Below are 16772 nucleotides of genomic sequence, written 5' to 3'. Positions count from 1 at the left end.
GCCAGAACCAGCCAATAGGAATACCAGACTTGAGCCTCCGCCCGACCCGGACCACGCGGGAGAGAAGGCAATAAAACTACATTTCCCGAGGTGCCTTGCGCACGTTGTGACCAATCAGCGCCAGGAATACGGAAGGCTAGGGGTGGAGCCGGATGCCTAGGCCACCCCATTGGCTAAGGGAAGCTTAGAAGAGCCGGAACCCGGGAGAGAGAGAAGCGAAATGACATTTCCTCTTTAAATAGCTGGAGCCGGGGCCCCGTGGAGAAATGGCCGCGTCGGCAGGTGGGTCGTATCGTGGCTAGGGAGGTGTGTTGCGGGGGAGGTGGGCCGGGGGACAGGCTCAGGCTGGGAGCTGTGGAGGTGGAGATGCGGAGCCGGAAGAAAGGATGGAGAGGTGAAGAGGGATAAGGGGAGGGAGGATGGATGGCGTGGAAGGCGGTGGGCGGTCCGGCCGGACAGGGATGGGGAGGCCGGGTACCCGCCGCCGTTCCGACCCTTTCGGGTTGAATGGGTACTGGCGGCCGCCATCCATTGAGCGTCCCTCGTGAGGCTCCTGCCCTCCGCTCGGCTGGGATGTTCCGGCTCTCGGCACAGTCGCCACAGACACCTCGCCTGTTCTGTGCGCACGGTCCCTCCGCGAGCACGGGGCATCGGGCTCGCCTGGCTCCGGGAGCAGCAGCCGGCTGGTGTTTGAACTTGCAACGCAGCTCGCTTTCTCCCAGGTCCTACCTCTCGGTCCCATTGGGTGGTGTATGCACACACACGTATTTTTGTACGGGGGGGGACAAACTACAAGCCAAGCAAACAAAGCAAAAAAAAAAAAAAAAAAAAAAAAAGCCCGCGACGCCGTAACTGGTTCCGAACTTATTGTGGTTGTACGATTTTCTCCTCCTAGATTTAAATAAGTCTTCCCCAACACCGGATGGGATTCCATCTTCAGACACAGCCAACGATGCCATGGACCCCTTCCATGCTTGCAGTATTCTTAAGCAACTCAAAACAATGTACGACGAAGGACAGTTGACAGATATTGTAGTGGAAGTGGACCACGGGCAGACATTCTCCTGTCATAGAAACGTTCTTGCTGCAATCAGCCCTTATTTCAGGTATGATAATGGTAGAAACTTCTGTTGATAACCGCATCAAGTTCCCTTTCTCCTTCAGCATTGGCCATTTCATTACCACACTGAGGTGCTACAATGAAATGAAACCAATGAGTTTGTTTCCTAAAATAGGTCACAGGCCCTGTTTTTTAAACTCTTGTTTTTGACTTGTTGGATTCTTTTAGAATTCAGGTGGTGGTTTTTTAAGTTAGTGAATATTGTTTTGCTTCTTTGTTTCCGTAAATGACCAGAAAATCTAGAATTGCATTGCCCAATATAGCAGCCACTAGCCACATGCGGCCTTTTAAACTTTATTTACAATTAAACAAAATTAAAAATTCAGTTCCTCAGGCACACTGACCACATTTAATGTGCTCAGGAGCCATATAAACAGCCCAGATATAGAGCATTTCTATCACTGAATGTTTTATTGGACAGTGCTGGTCTAGAATTTGTTACAAAATTTTATCCATGGTGCATATTTCTGTAGTGCGTGTAACTCCTTTAGAGTTTAAAACATGATAGCCTGTTCTTTTGAAAACAAATCATCTTAATAGGTTGTTTTAATACCATGGGTGTGTGTGTGTCGGGGGGTGAGAATGGGGGTAAAAGCAGTGACATATAAATATAGTTTCTATGTATTTTATACCCCAGGCTAGTGATTTTTTCCAAGATTTCCAGAAGTATTTTTAAGCTAATTTTTCATTTTCATTTATACACGTCTTTGTATATCACAAAACTTTGAAAAGTAAATTTTCAAAACTTGAGTCTAAAAAATAATTTCATACTCTAAGAAAAGATCAGTGATAAACGCAGTTTCCTGCTTGAGCCTAAATTCTTTTGTTTCAAGTGCTCACTTTGTAAAGCCTTTCAATGTTCAATAATGGTGCATGCATGACAAGAAATAATTTTCTCAATCACACTCTAAGTGTGCTTTTTCCTTTTGAAGGTGCTTACCTTTATAGGGCATATAGCAGTATAGTATTCCAAACAGTAGTTTCTAGTTCCTCTTTCTCAGAATACTGGGTTAAATATAGTCACTTCAGTCAGATACTTGTGATTTAACCGTTTAGACTTGCCTAGGGTAGGTCATTAGACTATTAAGTATTAACCATCACAAGAGAGTGAGCTGGAAAGAAAAAAGAAGAAACTCATACAGTACACAGAAGGTATAAAGTTTGACCTGGTAATGGAAACTGCTGGTGAGATTCACTTATCCAGACTGTCCATTAGATATGGTTAGGTCATTTATGCATTTAAATATATGTTATAATTAACTACTTATCAAGCTGTTGGATAAGTTTACTTTATATATATTGCTTTATATAACCTTTACAATTCTGTCTCTGCACAGTTATTGCCATTTTTCATATGAAAAAAATCCTGAGGCTCAGAGAGGTTAAGTGGCCTATCTAAATCACCTATTAGTAAGGGGCAGAGGCTGGATTTGATTCCAGTGCCAGGCTTCTTTGTCACTATATGACTTTTAAGGAATGAGAGTGGGTCCTCTTTAAATTTGCCTTTCAGAAGTTTTTATTACATTAGATTTGAATAGTAAACAAACAAAAAAACCATACAGAAAACATTTAGACTTTGAAGTAAGAATGTCTGTATATTACTGAAATGTTATGCTCTTATATCATTTTGGTGTCATACTTAATTAAAATTAGTTTTGAAGACCTAGACCATCACAAGACACTTTAAAAGAAAATATGCTATAAAAGATTTTAATTTCCAAGAAGTTAAGGAAATGCTTAGGAAAGTTTCTAAGCATCGGATACATGAATTCAAATGAAGATATTTGGCTAGAAACGTAAGGACTGGTTTGTATGTCTTACTAGAGGTTTTTGTACAGAAGCTTTTTGGCCCAGTGCTGCTCCCCATGTGAGATCTAGAAAGGTATAACAATATTTTCTAAGTCTTGCATCACTGGTGGAAGGATTAGAATAGCTTGGAATCTGGCATGATTGTCTCATGATGCCAGTGACTTGTCAGATTAAAATTTGTGTGATTACAAACTTTTCTCTGCTCAGATTTTTGTGTGAGGATGTGCTCCCACTTTATATAGAGTTTACGTAAAGAACCTACTAGAACAGAGGAGAACTCATCAAATGTCACACTGCAGTGTGTGAGACCAACCTATTCAAGTCAGTAGTAGTTCCCATGATAAAGGGATGTGTGGTAATCTCCTTTGGGAGTTAATCTCTGCCTAATGAAGGGCTTTATTTTCCTTTTCGTTGGTAACTGTATAGCTGAGATTTACAGTACGTGAATTAAAAACCAGCTCATACATTGGAACATCTAGTTTTCAGTCATCAAAAGCAGCCTATGTGATATTAAACTTAAAATTTACATTGTAGAAGTAAAAATAGGACTCAAAGATGGTTAACCCAGGTAGCAAGCTGGGTCCTTGTGATACCTTGTATACCTCCATTATTTCTCATATTGCATTTTTAAATTCATGTAATTGATGGAAATCGTCCCATATAAAGATATTTTCATAACATAACACTTAAAAATAAAATAGAGGTCTGGATCTGTATAACCAACTTTATCACCAATGTTAGAACAATTTCTTCAACAAACATCTAATAAGCATCCCACCACACACAGCTCTTTTCTCAAAAAGATTTTTAAAGACCTTTTGATTTGATTTTGATATTTTTAAGAGCAGCTTTCGAAGAAACCTTAAGGGAGGGAAAAGAAAGGCAAATAATGTTTGTAAATGACTAATACTTAAATAAAGAGCTAGGTTTTTGGCTATTTAATGTTTTGGCTAAGTAAGACCCGTAAATGCACAGGTATTCAACAACAACAACAAAAAAGCTTGGCCCCAAAGGCAAAAGTTTGGGATTTGTAATAAAAACCATTATCTCCAAAGAATCAGTTCAGTTCCTAAACTGGTTTTAGAAGTAGGCATTATATTCTGCCTAGCATAATCTTTATTCATAGAGATATAAATAGTAAAACTTGGTAACTTTGAGAAAATTAAGTATATTTCTTTCAGCAAAGGTTTTCAAAATGTCCAAGGATAAGTGAAATGATGTTCTTTATATTCTTCATAATGATTAAAGAAACATTGAAGAGATAGTTTTAGAAAGGAGTAGGTAGAGAATAAGAACTTATGAAGAACATTTTGTTTTTCTAAGATGAAAATTTCAAAGATATATTTTGGGCATGAGTTGCCTTGTAAATTTCCACTGGGACATGAAAAGTTTTATTAGACAGTCTCTGTATGCTAATGTATCACATTAACACCCTATATTTTTAAAACATTATCTTTGTGGTAAATTTATACCTTTAAGAACTTACCACCGTATTTTTATTTGTAGTGCACAAATTGTATTGACCACTCTTTTTTTCCTAGATCCATGTTCACTAGTGGCCTTACAGAAAGTACTCAAAAAGAAGTTCGAATAGTCGGTGTTGAGGCTGAATCGATGGATTTAGTGCTGAACTATGCTTACACCTCCAGAGTTGTTCTGACAGAGGCCAACGTTCAAGCCTTGTTCACGGCTGCTAGCATCTTCCAGATTCCTTCCATCCAAGACCAATGCGCTAAGTACATGATTAGTCATTTGGACCCACAGAATTCTATTGGTGTCTTCATCTTTGCTGATCATTATGGTCATCAGGAACTCGGAGATCGATCGAAAGAATACATTCGTAAAAAGTTTCTGTGTGTCACCAAAGAACAAGAGTTTCTCCAGTTGACAAAAGACCAACTGATAAGTATACTAGACAGTGATGATTTAAATGTAGACCGAGAAGAGCATGTTTATGAAAGCATCATAAGGTGGTTTGAACATGAACAGAATGAAAGAGAAGTGCACCTTCCAGAAATTTTTGCCAAATGCATACGTTTTCCTCTGATGGAAGATACCTTTATAGAGAAAATCCCCCCTCAGTTTGCACAGGCTATAGCCAAAAGCTATGTAGAGAAGGGACCACCCAACACTAATGGCTGTACACAGAGACTTGGAATGACTGCATCTGAAATGATCATATGTTTCGATGCTGCCCACAAACACTCAGGAAAGAAGCAAACAGTGCCTTGTCTAGATATAGTTACAGGAAGAGTGTTTAAGTTATGTAAACCACCAAATGATCTAAGAGAAGTAGGTATTCTTATATCGCCAGATAATGACATTTACATTGCAGGAGGGTACAGGCCCAGCAGCAGTGAGGTGTCCATCGACCATAAGGCTGAAAATGATTTCTGGATGTATGATCATTCCACCAACAGGTGGCTATCTAAACCATCCTTGCTTCGAGCCAGAATAGGCTGCAAATTAGTGTATTGCTGTGGAAAGATGTATGCAATTGGAGGTCGTGTTTATGAGGGTGATGGGAGAAACTCCCTAAAATCTGTGGAGTGCTATGACAGCAGAGAAAACTGTTGGACGACTGTTTGCGCAATGCCTGTTGCAATGGAGTTCCATAATGCTGTGGAGTACAAGGAGAAGATCTATGTTTTACAGGGTAGGTGCCAGGTTCTTCATGAGGGTAGCAGGTCCAATTGTGGTCTACTTATACTGAAATGTATCTGTACCTGTAAATTGAGGCAAACCTCTGGCTCTCTTATAAATTTTGTTGGAATAGTCTGTTCTTTAAAGGGCCTATAAAGAAAATACACTTTTGAATCAAAAAAGGCAGGTATTTTTAAGTTACTAAAATGATCCTGTAAGTTTATGTTCTTACTGTGTTTTGACATGTGGAATAAGGATTTTTGAAAGCATTCTTTAATAAGTAATAGTTTGGCATTTTCGAAGAACTATTTCAGAGCTGGTTTTAAGACTTTAAACAAGAAAGCAAGGTTGATATATGACTTTTTTTGATGTAACAACTAATTTTTTATGGAATTTAAGGAGTAGTTTAAATGAAAAAAAAGAACAAAGAGTTAACTTATACTAATCAATTACCAAAGTGTTTTGTATAAGCCTTATGATTGTGAAGGTTACAAAACTTAATTAAAAGAGTTTGAAATTCATCTTCAGATTTTAATTTTACTGCAGTTTATGTTGCCTTCCATAATACTTGTTTTCAATTTTTTTCGCTGAAAAACTGAGATGTCACCTTTTTCTTACTTTTATAAGATAAGAGGGACTATTAATATACTTAGCTTTTTAAAAGATTTTTGAAAAGTTATTGAAGACCAGTACTCTGGCAAAGATGATACAATAGAAGTAGAAAAAGTGACTGGGTGAGAGTAAGTAACACATTTGTTCCAAGGTTCTTTATGTGAGATAACTAATGTTTTCCTTTGTTTGGCTTTTTATACATTTTAGTTGTTTGAATGTTGAATGCAGTGATGATAAATCAACATCCTCATTCCTCTTTTGTGTTTCTTAATTGCTTATTTATTAATGTTTTCCTCACCTATTATTTTAATAAAACAAGAAGAAAGGGGCAACTTCTATGTAGACACACGAGTTTTTAGCTCTTATCCATTGTTTTCTCTATGTTTTTTGCTCTAGTATTTTTTTCATTTAAAATTTTCTAGAAAAGCCTGAACCCATATGTTTAAAGTTCAGTATAAAGTCAATTCTCTAGAAGTAGTACTCTCTAGTGCCTTATTTTACTTGTACAGAAGCATGAGCATAATTTAGGTTTGTTGGTCTTGCCAACCAATGGACTGTAAGAATGGAGGTATGATCTATCGAGTATGGTTGGATAGGTTGTATCATCCAATATGAGGAAGCCCTCTTACATATATTTTGGTCTTACTGGCTAATCAATTAGTTGATAGACATAGAATTAATTATAAGGCTTCCAATTAGAAGGTATGTAAAACTTGTGTATTAATATAATACTAAAGCAAAGTAGCACTGAATTAATAGAATTTCAGGGCTGGAATGAACATTGTTTAATCCAAGATTGTATTTTATATAAGAGGAATCCGAGGTTCTGAGGGTTTTCTTTTTTTTCTTTTTCTTTTGGCATATGAACAACTGAAATTTATTTCTCACAGTTCTGGAGGCTGGAAAGTTAAAGATGCCAGCATGGTCCAGCATGGTTAGGAGAGGGCCCCTCTTCCTGGTTCCTAGCCTTCTTGCTGTGTCCTCACATGGTAGAAGGGCACTCTGAGGGCTTTTTTTTTTTTCAGTTTCAGGCGTACAAAACTATATAACAGTTAGACATTTACACCCCTCACAAAGTGATAACACTCCTTCCCCCAACCTACTACCTCTCTGACATCGCATACGGCCATTACAATTCCATTGGCTCTATTCCCTACGCTGTACTCCACATCCTGTGACTATATATAAAATTATAGTTGACATTCATTGTTATTCAGCTTCAGCCTCAGGTGTACAGTGCAGTGGTCAGGCATCTACACCGTTCCTGAAGTGGACTCCCTAATAAGACAAGTGTCCATCAGGTACCCTACAAAATCTTTACAACGTTATTGATTATATTCTCCGGGGGCTTTTAATTTATTAAAGAGGATTTTAGATTTAAAAAACCAACTTTTGTTTTTAATGTGTCATCTTTCTATAAGAAATTTGTCGAGAGATAGTACACATTAGAAAGTTTTTAACTTCTATCTTCTTTACTAAGGATCCTGTTACAGGTTAGTCAGTTAATGGCAGGTGTTGTACAAGCAAAAGCTGGGAGTTTAACAAGCTCTTTTAAGAAAAATTGAAATTACAGTATCACAAGTAGGCAGTTAAATTTGTAGATAAGAGTAGACGTAGTTCAAAACAGTTTTCAAGGAGAAGCTCAATTTAGAAGTAGGTATTTCTAATCTAAACAAAGCTTTGTTATATAAATAAACTTGACATGAAGAGTCAGAAGCTTATGTTGTACTCTCTGTGGCTATTGGAGGATCATTTAATCTGTTCAAAAAGTCTTCAGAGTTTTATATCAAGGATTTTATACAAATGTTATAATTAGTCAAACCTTTGTAAATCTTCACTAATTCTTTCAGACATTTTTATATCGGTAGTCTGACTCAGCACACCCTTTTATTTTCAAAATAGAATTGAAACTCATTCAAAGTCAACTCTGTAAACCATGCGTGTTTCCTATCTTATTAAAGTGATGTTTTCACCTCTTGAATATTTGTCTTTGCATTATGGCAACACTAAAGTAAACATATATGTGGCCTATAGACACAAATCTGAACTATTCCATGTACTATCTTCTAATTAAATAATTAGCACATAAATGTATAGTGGCTTATTCATGATGAAGCTATATACATATTTTGATCTCACTGGCTAACCATTAGTAATAATGCTTTTTTAGTAATAATGCTGGGTAAAATAAATTTTCTGAAATACACAATTGGATAGAATAAATGGAACCAAGCTCTTCACTGTTATTCTGCCATCAAGCCAGAGTAGCCCCCCTCACCCCTCCCCAGTATGAACACCCCCGGTCTGCTCGATTGTAATCTTAGGTGTTATGTAGTGCCATGGAATAAAGAACTTTTAAGCTATTTTATAATTAATGTATCTTTGGAGATTATAAAAGAAATATTTTAGAAAGTGAAATATTTGGAAAATTATGTTGTTTAGTCTTCAACATACAACTGAATAGTCATGTAAATGTACATACTCATTTTTTTTCTTTTCTTTTTTTTTAGGAGAATTTTTCCTCTTCTATGAGCCTCAAAAAGACTACTGGGGTTTTTTAACCCCTATGACTGTGCCTAGAATCCAGGGCTTAGCAGCTGTATACAAAGACTCTATCTACTACATAGCTGGAACCTGTGGAAATCATCAGCGTATGTTTACTGTAGAAGCCTATGACATTGAGCTAAATAAATGGACTCGTAAGAAGGACTTTCCATGTGATGAGTCCATAAATCCGTACCTTAAACTGGTACTTTTCCAGAATAAACTCCATTTATTTGTTCGAGCTACTCAAGTGACTGTTGAAGAACATGTCTTCAGAACCAGCAGAAAAAATTCCCTTTACCAATATGATGACATCGCTGACCAGTGGATGAAAGTGTATGAGACCCCAGATCGCCTCTGGGACCTCGGCCGGCATTTTGAATGTGCTGTTGCTAAACTCTATCCTCAGTGTCTTCAGAAAGTACTTTAATGAGTAGCAGGCCTTAGTGAGCTCACTGACATCTTGTGCTTGGGGAAACCTAGTCTTTCAGTGACAAAAGAAGTACTGTCAGTATTTAGGAAAGCTGAGGGAGTTTGTACATGCCAGTGGGTGCTCTTAAAGATTACAGTGTAGGGAGGGATTTCTTTTCATATTTGTGATATTTTCATTTCAGTAAGCTAAAGGTAACAAAGTGCAATTGTCAGCATTGTTTTCTGGTATAAAAGCAATCATTTTCATTCTAGAATTTTGTGATAAATAGTCGCTGAGATACCAGATGAATTAATAACTATGCAGTCTTATAAGAGCAGTTAGGGTATTATTGGTTAGAGACTTCCAAACTAGTTTGATGTGACTTTTTATTTTAAATACGGGTAAAAATCTGAGGCAATATCACTAGGACTTTAGCTGTGACCTCTCAAACAGAGAAGCACTAACTTAGATCCTCGTTCTTAATATATATGTATATTTATGTACCGTTTTTCAGTGTATTGAGATTTAAATGTTTTAATAGAGTAGATTGAAGGAAAAACAAATCATCTCAGAAAGAACTTTAAGTCTGATTATTTTGTATTTCCCATGTAACTAAATTAAGCTAAGTTGTAAAGTAGCAGTTTTCTGTTGCTGACTTTTTCAAGTGCTAACACTGTTTCATTTTAAAAAAATCCTGAAAAGGGCTCAAATTCACAGGTGGCTGGTGCTAGTATAATTCATGTGTCTATCTAGATAGATGTAAATTGTCTGAGCCTATGCTTACCTTTGAAATTGGTATGTTGGTTTTGTGGCCATAGTACTATACCTGTTGAACTCTTGTGATTTCACAAGATTCTCTCCTTACATGATAGCAAGATATGGCCAGTTATTGGTCTAACTGGAGTCAGTCTTAGAATAGTGAGAACATGATACTCAGTTTGCACTAACACGGGCCATTTTGTTGCCTGACCTCCTTTTCCGTCCTCTACCTATCAAGTCTTTTATCGGTACAATGAAAGGTAACTTATTTCTCTTCTGCACAGAGCATAATGTGAAGTTTTACACCTACTTTTAAGATTCTGTTTTTCAGAAACATAAAACTCCTGCAGTGGTTGAATTTAATGGCTTTTAAGTTACATACGACGATTAAAACCTCATTTTTTTTTTTTTTTCATTTTTGCACTTAACAGTGATGAATAATTTTACATTGAAAATCTTGTTCTAGCTGAAGGTGACTGAGAAAGAAAAGAGTAAGTAAGTAGAATCATAGCATTCTAGGTACTAAATCATGTTTCAGATTTAACTGATGAATTTCTAACAATCAGTTAAGAATATTCACATAAAGGACAAACCAACTTTTATAATACCTAAGGTAGATATTTGGTAACTTATTTTTTATCATACTTAGAATAATTAATAAAGGATATAAGTGTAGCCCAGAGTCTGTTCTCAACTAGAATATTTTGATTTTCTTAAGCAAACTGGCATGGTTTGTATTAGAAATTCTTGTACAAATTTTAATGTGATACTGTGAAACAAATTTAAAACATTGCATCTTTGCATCACATACCTCATTTTTCAGAAACTTTCCAAACTGCTTGTCTTAGACCTCTACAAGTAGGGAATATTTTCTGAAGAAGAATTCAAAGTAGACAGAATTTATAGAATTAATGTTTTAAAATCTAGTCTTGGGAAGCTAGATACGTTTTCTTATTGGCCTTGAGAGTGTGTCTATAATCTCTTTATAAACTTTGTCCAACTAAAACCAGTTTTTCTTTATCTTCTCTTTTCTTCATTTCCATGCTGTTTGGGAGCTATTTCTGTGTGTTTTTTGAAGCATCTTTACAGTGTTGCATTGTAGAGGGGAGGGGAAAACAAAAATAACTAATGTTTGCAAGAGATGTTCATGTAATTTATTTTTGAAAGTTTTGTTGAATATCTAAGATTTCCTGCCGCTTTTTGACAATCTTCTGTATTTATTTAGAAAAAAAATGTGTTACTTGAAAACATGACATAGAACATTGAATTAGTAATTTACATGTGCCGTATGATATATAGGAGTACAACATACTGTGGTTAATTCTACAGTAGATTTATTCTGTTGCTCTGCACAACAGTTGGTCCTTTTGCTACAACAATTTATGTTGAGGGTGTGATTTAAGTATAGTGTGTCAAAGCCAAGGTTTAGAATTTTCTATGGGAGTAGAATATATATTGAATTTTGTATGAAAAACTATTTGTTTAAATTATATAGCTGGGATATTTTGCCACTTTTAAAATGATTTCAGAAGTCCTAGAAAATTAAGATTAGTAATATGTGTGGGTATATGTTTAATATTTAAGGTACATTTGCATAATATGTTGAGAAAATATAAGTAAAAGGCACAATGGGTACCACAGAACTAAAATAAAGGTCTAAAATATGCCAGTTCCACTTTAACTTTTTTATTGCATTTGAAGAATGTATGTAGCACTTTCCTATATATTTTTTTACATGTTGAAAACTGGACTTGGTATAACTATATTATAGGAAAGTTTGAGTTGTATTCTTTATTTTCCTTCTTTATTTTCTGTTTTCCTACAAAGTTGATGCTTAAGCGTTAAGCTGATCTCACTGGTGCATGAGAAAAAGTAGATGTGATCTGCACAGAATCAGATTCCCAATGTGAAGCAGTTTAAAATGTCATTTAATGTTCAGTACTCAGGTATGTAGTACGTACTGTAGTCCTTTGGGGGCACATGTGTAGATATTTTTAAACAATTTGCCATAATTGCACAATTCTTTGCATTTTTACCTGATGGCATTGTTTCTTATAATAAAACCTTTTCTGATTGAAAATTCCATTGTTGTAAACTGACCTTTGACTAGTGAGTTTTGCGGAATTAATATTTAGTGAAAATCATGAAATACCTTATGTTATGGTGAAATGGAATGAGATTTTAATACGTCATATATTTGGCATCAGGTACCAAATGAACTAGTTAATAGCACCTTATATAATGCTCTTTAAATTCTAAAGCAAACTCATTTACATCGTAACTACTTTGTTTCATTTATTCTGGCCTTCACTCTTTATTCCACTCCTCTCTCTCACATTTCATATCTAATCCATCAGAAAATCCTATTCCCTCTTACTTCAAAATATGTGCAGACTCTGACCAGTTACTGCTTGCACCCCATCACCCCAGTCTAAACTAACCTACCTTGTCTGCCTGAGTGCATTGCCTAGTCTCCCTTTTATCACGTATCCTATTCACGCAGTAGCCAGAGTGATCCTATTAAAACAAGTCGGATTATGTCCCTTCTGCTCAAACCCTTCAAAGGCTTCCCCGATCTGCCTTTAATGAGAGCCAAACTCCTTTTTTATGTGATCTTTGCTTCCCAACCCCACCTCTGGACCTCGTTGCCATTCCCCCAGCTCACTATGCCAGCCACACTGCTGTTCCTCAAACATGCAAGGTCTCTTCAACATCAGGGCCTTGGCCTCTGCCAAGTCTTTAGCCAAGAAAGCCCTGACAGCTCACTTTATTCAAGTCTTTGTTATAAACCCAGAGAACCCTTCCCTGACCACCTTATGTAAAATAGAACATCTTCCTTCCAGCTCAACCCCCACCCCTACCCATGGTTTTTCTTGCTTTGTTTTTCATATACCTTCCATCATTGAGATGTATGCTCTGGGAAGGCTAGGGATTCGTTTTATTCATTATGCACCTCAGGTCAATGTCTAGGACATACTAGGCACTCACTAAACGTCTGTAAAAAGAAATGGATTTTCAATTGTCTTAAAGCACCCTGAGAAGTGGTAGGATCGGTACTATCATCTCTATTTTATCAGACAGGAAACACAAAGACCAAGGGAATTGTCAAACATCTAACTAATGAGGTGCTCACCTGGGATGAGAACAAAGAGTTCCAGTTTTACCTCAACCTAGTTCCTACATGCCACATGAGTGCCAAACAAAACTGATAGAAAAGGTAAACACTCTATCTTGTGTTTAGTGATTGCCTTTCTGAGCCAACCTTTTCCCCAACACTATTATTCAAAATACCTACTGTAGTTTGTAACTGTGATTGATTCTCAATGAGGGAGTAGAGAGGTAAGAAAATACTTTGTCAACCCACTTGCACCCCACCATCATTGTGCTAATGTACTACTGTCTTGAGTTCTGTTCCTCACATAAGTTGAAGAAAAAGGCTGGAGAAATACTGATTTAGACTATTGTCATGCACCATATAATGACGTTTTGGTCAACAATAGATTGCATGTACAGTGGTGGTCCCATAAGATTATAGTGAAGCTAAAAAATCCCTATTGCCTGGTGATGTCATAACCATCATAACGTCACAGCATAACACATTACACGATTGTGGTGATGTTGGTGTAAACAAACCTGTGGTGCCAGTCGTATAAAAAAAAGTATAGCACATACAATTATGTACAGTATATCATACTTGGTAGTGCTTAACGATTATGTTACTGGTTTATGTATTTGCTATACTATGTGTCATTATTTTAGAGTGTACTCTTTCTACTATAAAACAAGTGTGCTGTAAAACAGTGTGCCAATACACTGGCAGCAGCCTCATTCAGCTCAGTTTTCCCATGTCTGTTGATTATATAATTTTGTGCCTGACAATCTCATGTTCTGTACAGTAACATGCTGTGCAGGCTTGGAGCTGAGGAGACACAGGCTACACAATAGAGCCTGGGTGTGTAGCAGGCTGTACCATCAAGGCTTGTGTCAGTGCCTTCCATGATGTTCCCACAACCGCACATTTTTCAGAAAGTATCCCTATTACTAAGCGGTGCATGACGGGGCAGTTATTTTGAGTTTGAGTGAACTGACAATGACTTGCCATTTTAAAATCTTGGTTGTATGCCTGTGTTTGTTATTGAAAAATTATTTGCAAATACAAAAATTAAAAAGTGGTCTACGATCTCTAACTCTTCAGAGGAAAGCTGTAAATGACACCTGCTAGTTATTCGAAGTGAAATTTGGAATTTTATGTAATGGATTTGAGTGGGAGAAAATATTTTCCATTCATTTTATGCTTCTAGAGTGTCTACTACAGTTTCTTTACTTGGAACTTTGGTGGACAGAATTTAAATGATTTTCAGTAAACATGAACAGGTAGCATTAACTCCTACCAGTTCCAGTAAGTATCAGGTTGATGTTTCCTTAATTCTCATTCCCCACACATCATTTTGACTCTGTGTGTGTGTGTGTGTGTGTGTGTGTGGTAGGAAATCACAGAACCTAAAAAGTTGGTCATCTGGCTCATGATTTTCTTTCCTCTTTGGTAACCTGCTTTAGCCCAGTTTACTTGTGTATATATGTAAGGAGGCAGCAAAATTTTAATCTATGAAATTGTAAAGCATTTTATGATTACTAAGCAGGCACAGCCTATTATGATTTCCTTCCGCTTTTCAATGATGTATTTTAAAACTTTAAAATGATACAACTAGGCATCACTCTATAGTATAAACTCACTTGCTCAAGAACCCTGCTATTACGTTTTGGGTCTCAGTGACCTGCCAAACCATTGATTCCCCACTACTTTTCCCACTATCCATCAGTTCCTACTGGGGACCGTTTTGGACGTACCCAACTTAAATTCCATGATTCAAAATAATGTAATTTTACATTTCCTCAGTTCTGTTGCCTCTTCACTATTGCCATACTTGCCAGACAAATCCCTAACACTGAATAATTTCAGCTACGGACGTTCTCTGTGCCTGGCGCTGAGTACTGGAATATCACTGGAAAATCCCACTGTCATACTAACTCACTTTAAAAGTGATGTACGTCTCACAGATTTTCAACATAGTGTAGCAATTTTCACCTTTTCTCAAACTGATAATGTCTTTTATCCCTTCTGATTATTAGCTCTCTGCCTTTCTTCGTGATTTATTGAGAAGATAGAAGCCATTATATAGGTTCCCACGTCTCCACATCATCTACCATAATCTTCTCTGCTCTTCCTGTGCAAAGGAGGAAGTGTGCTTTTTTCACCCAAGGTTCCTTTGTGTTCCAGTTTCTTTATAATTTCCTGTGTTAAATCATCCAACATTCCCTCTTGCTTGGATCATTCTATTAGGACAATAAAATGCACTTTTCTCCCACTTAGCAAAACAACAACAACAAAAAACAATAACAACAAAATGTCCTTTGTTCCAGCACCTTCCTCCAGTTAGTGTCCCTTTTCTTGGCTTCCATGAATTCCAAACTTTTCTAATGGGTTGTTTCTATAAGCTGATTTTATTTTCTCACTTTCGTTCACTTTCTACCCACTCTATTCCATACATTTTCCTCATGAGCTAAACTGCTTTTATCAATGACATCTATGCTGTAAGTACACTTCCCTTTCCTGTCCTCTTACGTGACCTCACAGAAGTATCTGGCATAGTTGATCACTGTCTATTCTGAAGTCCTTTCCTTATTGGGCTTCTGGAATGTCACATTCTGATGACTCTCCTTTTACTGGCCTCTCCTTTACCTCTTTTACTGCTTCTACTCACCCTGGGCCTGCTTTTTTTCTCTCTCTTCTTGTGTCTTCTCTTCTCATCTGACCTCATCTATTCCTATGGCATTAAATGTCATTTGCATACTTATGACTTCCAAATTTATATTTTTCAAACTATACCTCTACTCTTGGCTCCAGACTCATACCCAAACTCTTGTTTTGTTGGCGGAGACATTTCAAATTTAATCTTGAATTCTCCTTTTCCTGAATGCTCTACCTGCAAAAGGCAAATTGTATTTGTCCAATCCTCTCCATTTCCACTACCTCCATCTACAGTAGTTCCTCCTTATAGTTTTTTCTTTCTCTATTTTCAGTTATCTGCACTCAACTGTAGTTCAAAAATATTAAATGGAAAATTCCAGAAGTAGGAGGAATAGATAAACACTGTGTCTGCTTCCTTCCATGAACATTAGAATTACAACTGAATTATAGAACAATCAATCTGGAGAACCATCTGAAATCTGGATGAACAGAAATGTTATAACTTAGGATATAAAGAAGAAGCCACACCAGGACTGGTAGGAGGGGAGGAGATGCAAAATGTGTTGGTACCAAACCTCTGTGTGGCAGATGGAAATTGGGAGGCACACCTCAACCATGGAGGTTTCCCCTGAGGAGTGAAGGACCCAATCCCCACTCCTGTCTTCCCAGCCCACAGTCCTGGTGTCGGGAAGAGGACCCCCACAACATCTGTCTGTGAAAAACAGTGGGAATTCGGCCATCCAGATGGGACGGAAGGCTGTGGGAAACCAGAGCATACTTTTAAAGGGCCCGCACATAGACTCTATCACTCGCAGGCACTCACCTTAGGCTCTGGAGGAGACAACGGTGACTTAGAGGGCATCAGAGGCACACATGACATGTCAGAGGCATAAGGGAGCAGACTGAGGTGTGAGGCTTCAAGGCCAGAGCGGGAGGACAGTCCCATTTTCCCAGTAAAGAGCCCTCCTCCCATGCAGCCAGCAGGTGGCCGCCGTCTTTAATGTGTTGAGACCTCACCTGATGCTTTCAGCCAAATCTGAATCTGATTGGTCTGGTGAGCTCCAGGGTCTGCCCTGCTGATTCACTAGGACCCTGCCCTTCCTAACTCCCCCAAAGTCAGAGGC

General features: G+C 37.5%; 1 protein-coding gene across 1 annotated transcript; it reads left to right on the top strand.

Moving 5' to 3' along the window:
• Positions 1–209: 209 nt before the first annotated feature.
• Positions 210–11982, top strand: KBTBD8 (kelch repeat and BTB domain containing 8). The gene is made up of 4 exons (XM_081071818.1): positions 210–282; positions 896–1106; positions 4471–5585; positions 8695–11982. The coding sequence occupies exons 1-4, from the start codon at positions 267–269 to the stop codon at positions 9156–9158; spliced, it is 1806 nt and encodes a 601-aa protein (XP_080927944.1). The 5' UTR covers positions 210–266; the 3' UTR covers positions 9159–11982.
• The last annotated feature ends 4790 nt before the right edge of the window (positions 11983–16772 follow it).

This window comes from Rhinolophus hipposideros (assembly GCF_964194185.1).
Source record: "Rhinolophus hipposideros genome assembly, chromosome: 14".
Taxonomy (NCBI): Eukaryota; Metazoa; Chordata; class Mammalia; order Chiroptera; family Rhinolophidae; genus Rhinolophus; species Rhinolophus hipposideros.
The sequence above is the reverse complement of the archived record's forward strand: the minus strand, read 5'-3'. Positions and strand labels throughout refer to the sequence as shown.

What these genes read in the sequence shown, in the direction of transcription:
- KBTBD8 (XM_081071818.1), top strand. An exon ending in GCAATCAGCCCTTATTTCAG is followed by an intron (nt 1,107 to 4,470) that starts GTATGATAATGG and finishes TTTTTTTCCTAG; the next exon opens with ATCCATGTTCACTAGTGGCC. An exon ending in GAAGATCTATGTTTTACAGG is followed by an intron (nt 5,586 to 8,694) that starts GTAGGTGCCAGG and finishes CTTTTTTTTTAG; the next exon opens with GAGAATTTTTCCTCTTCTAT.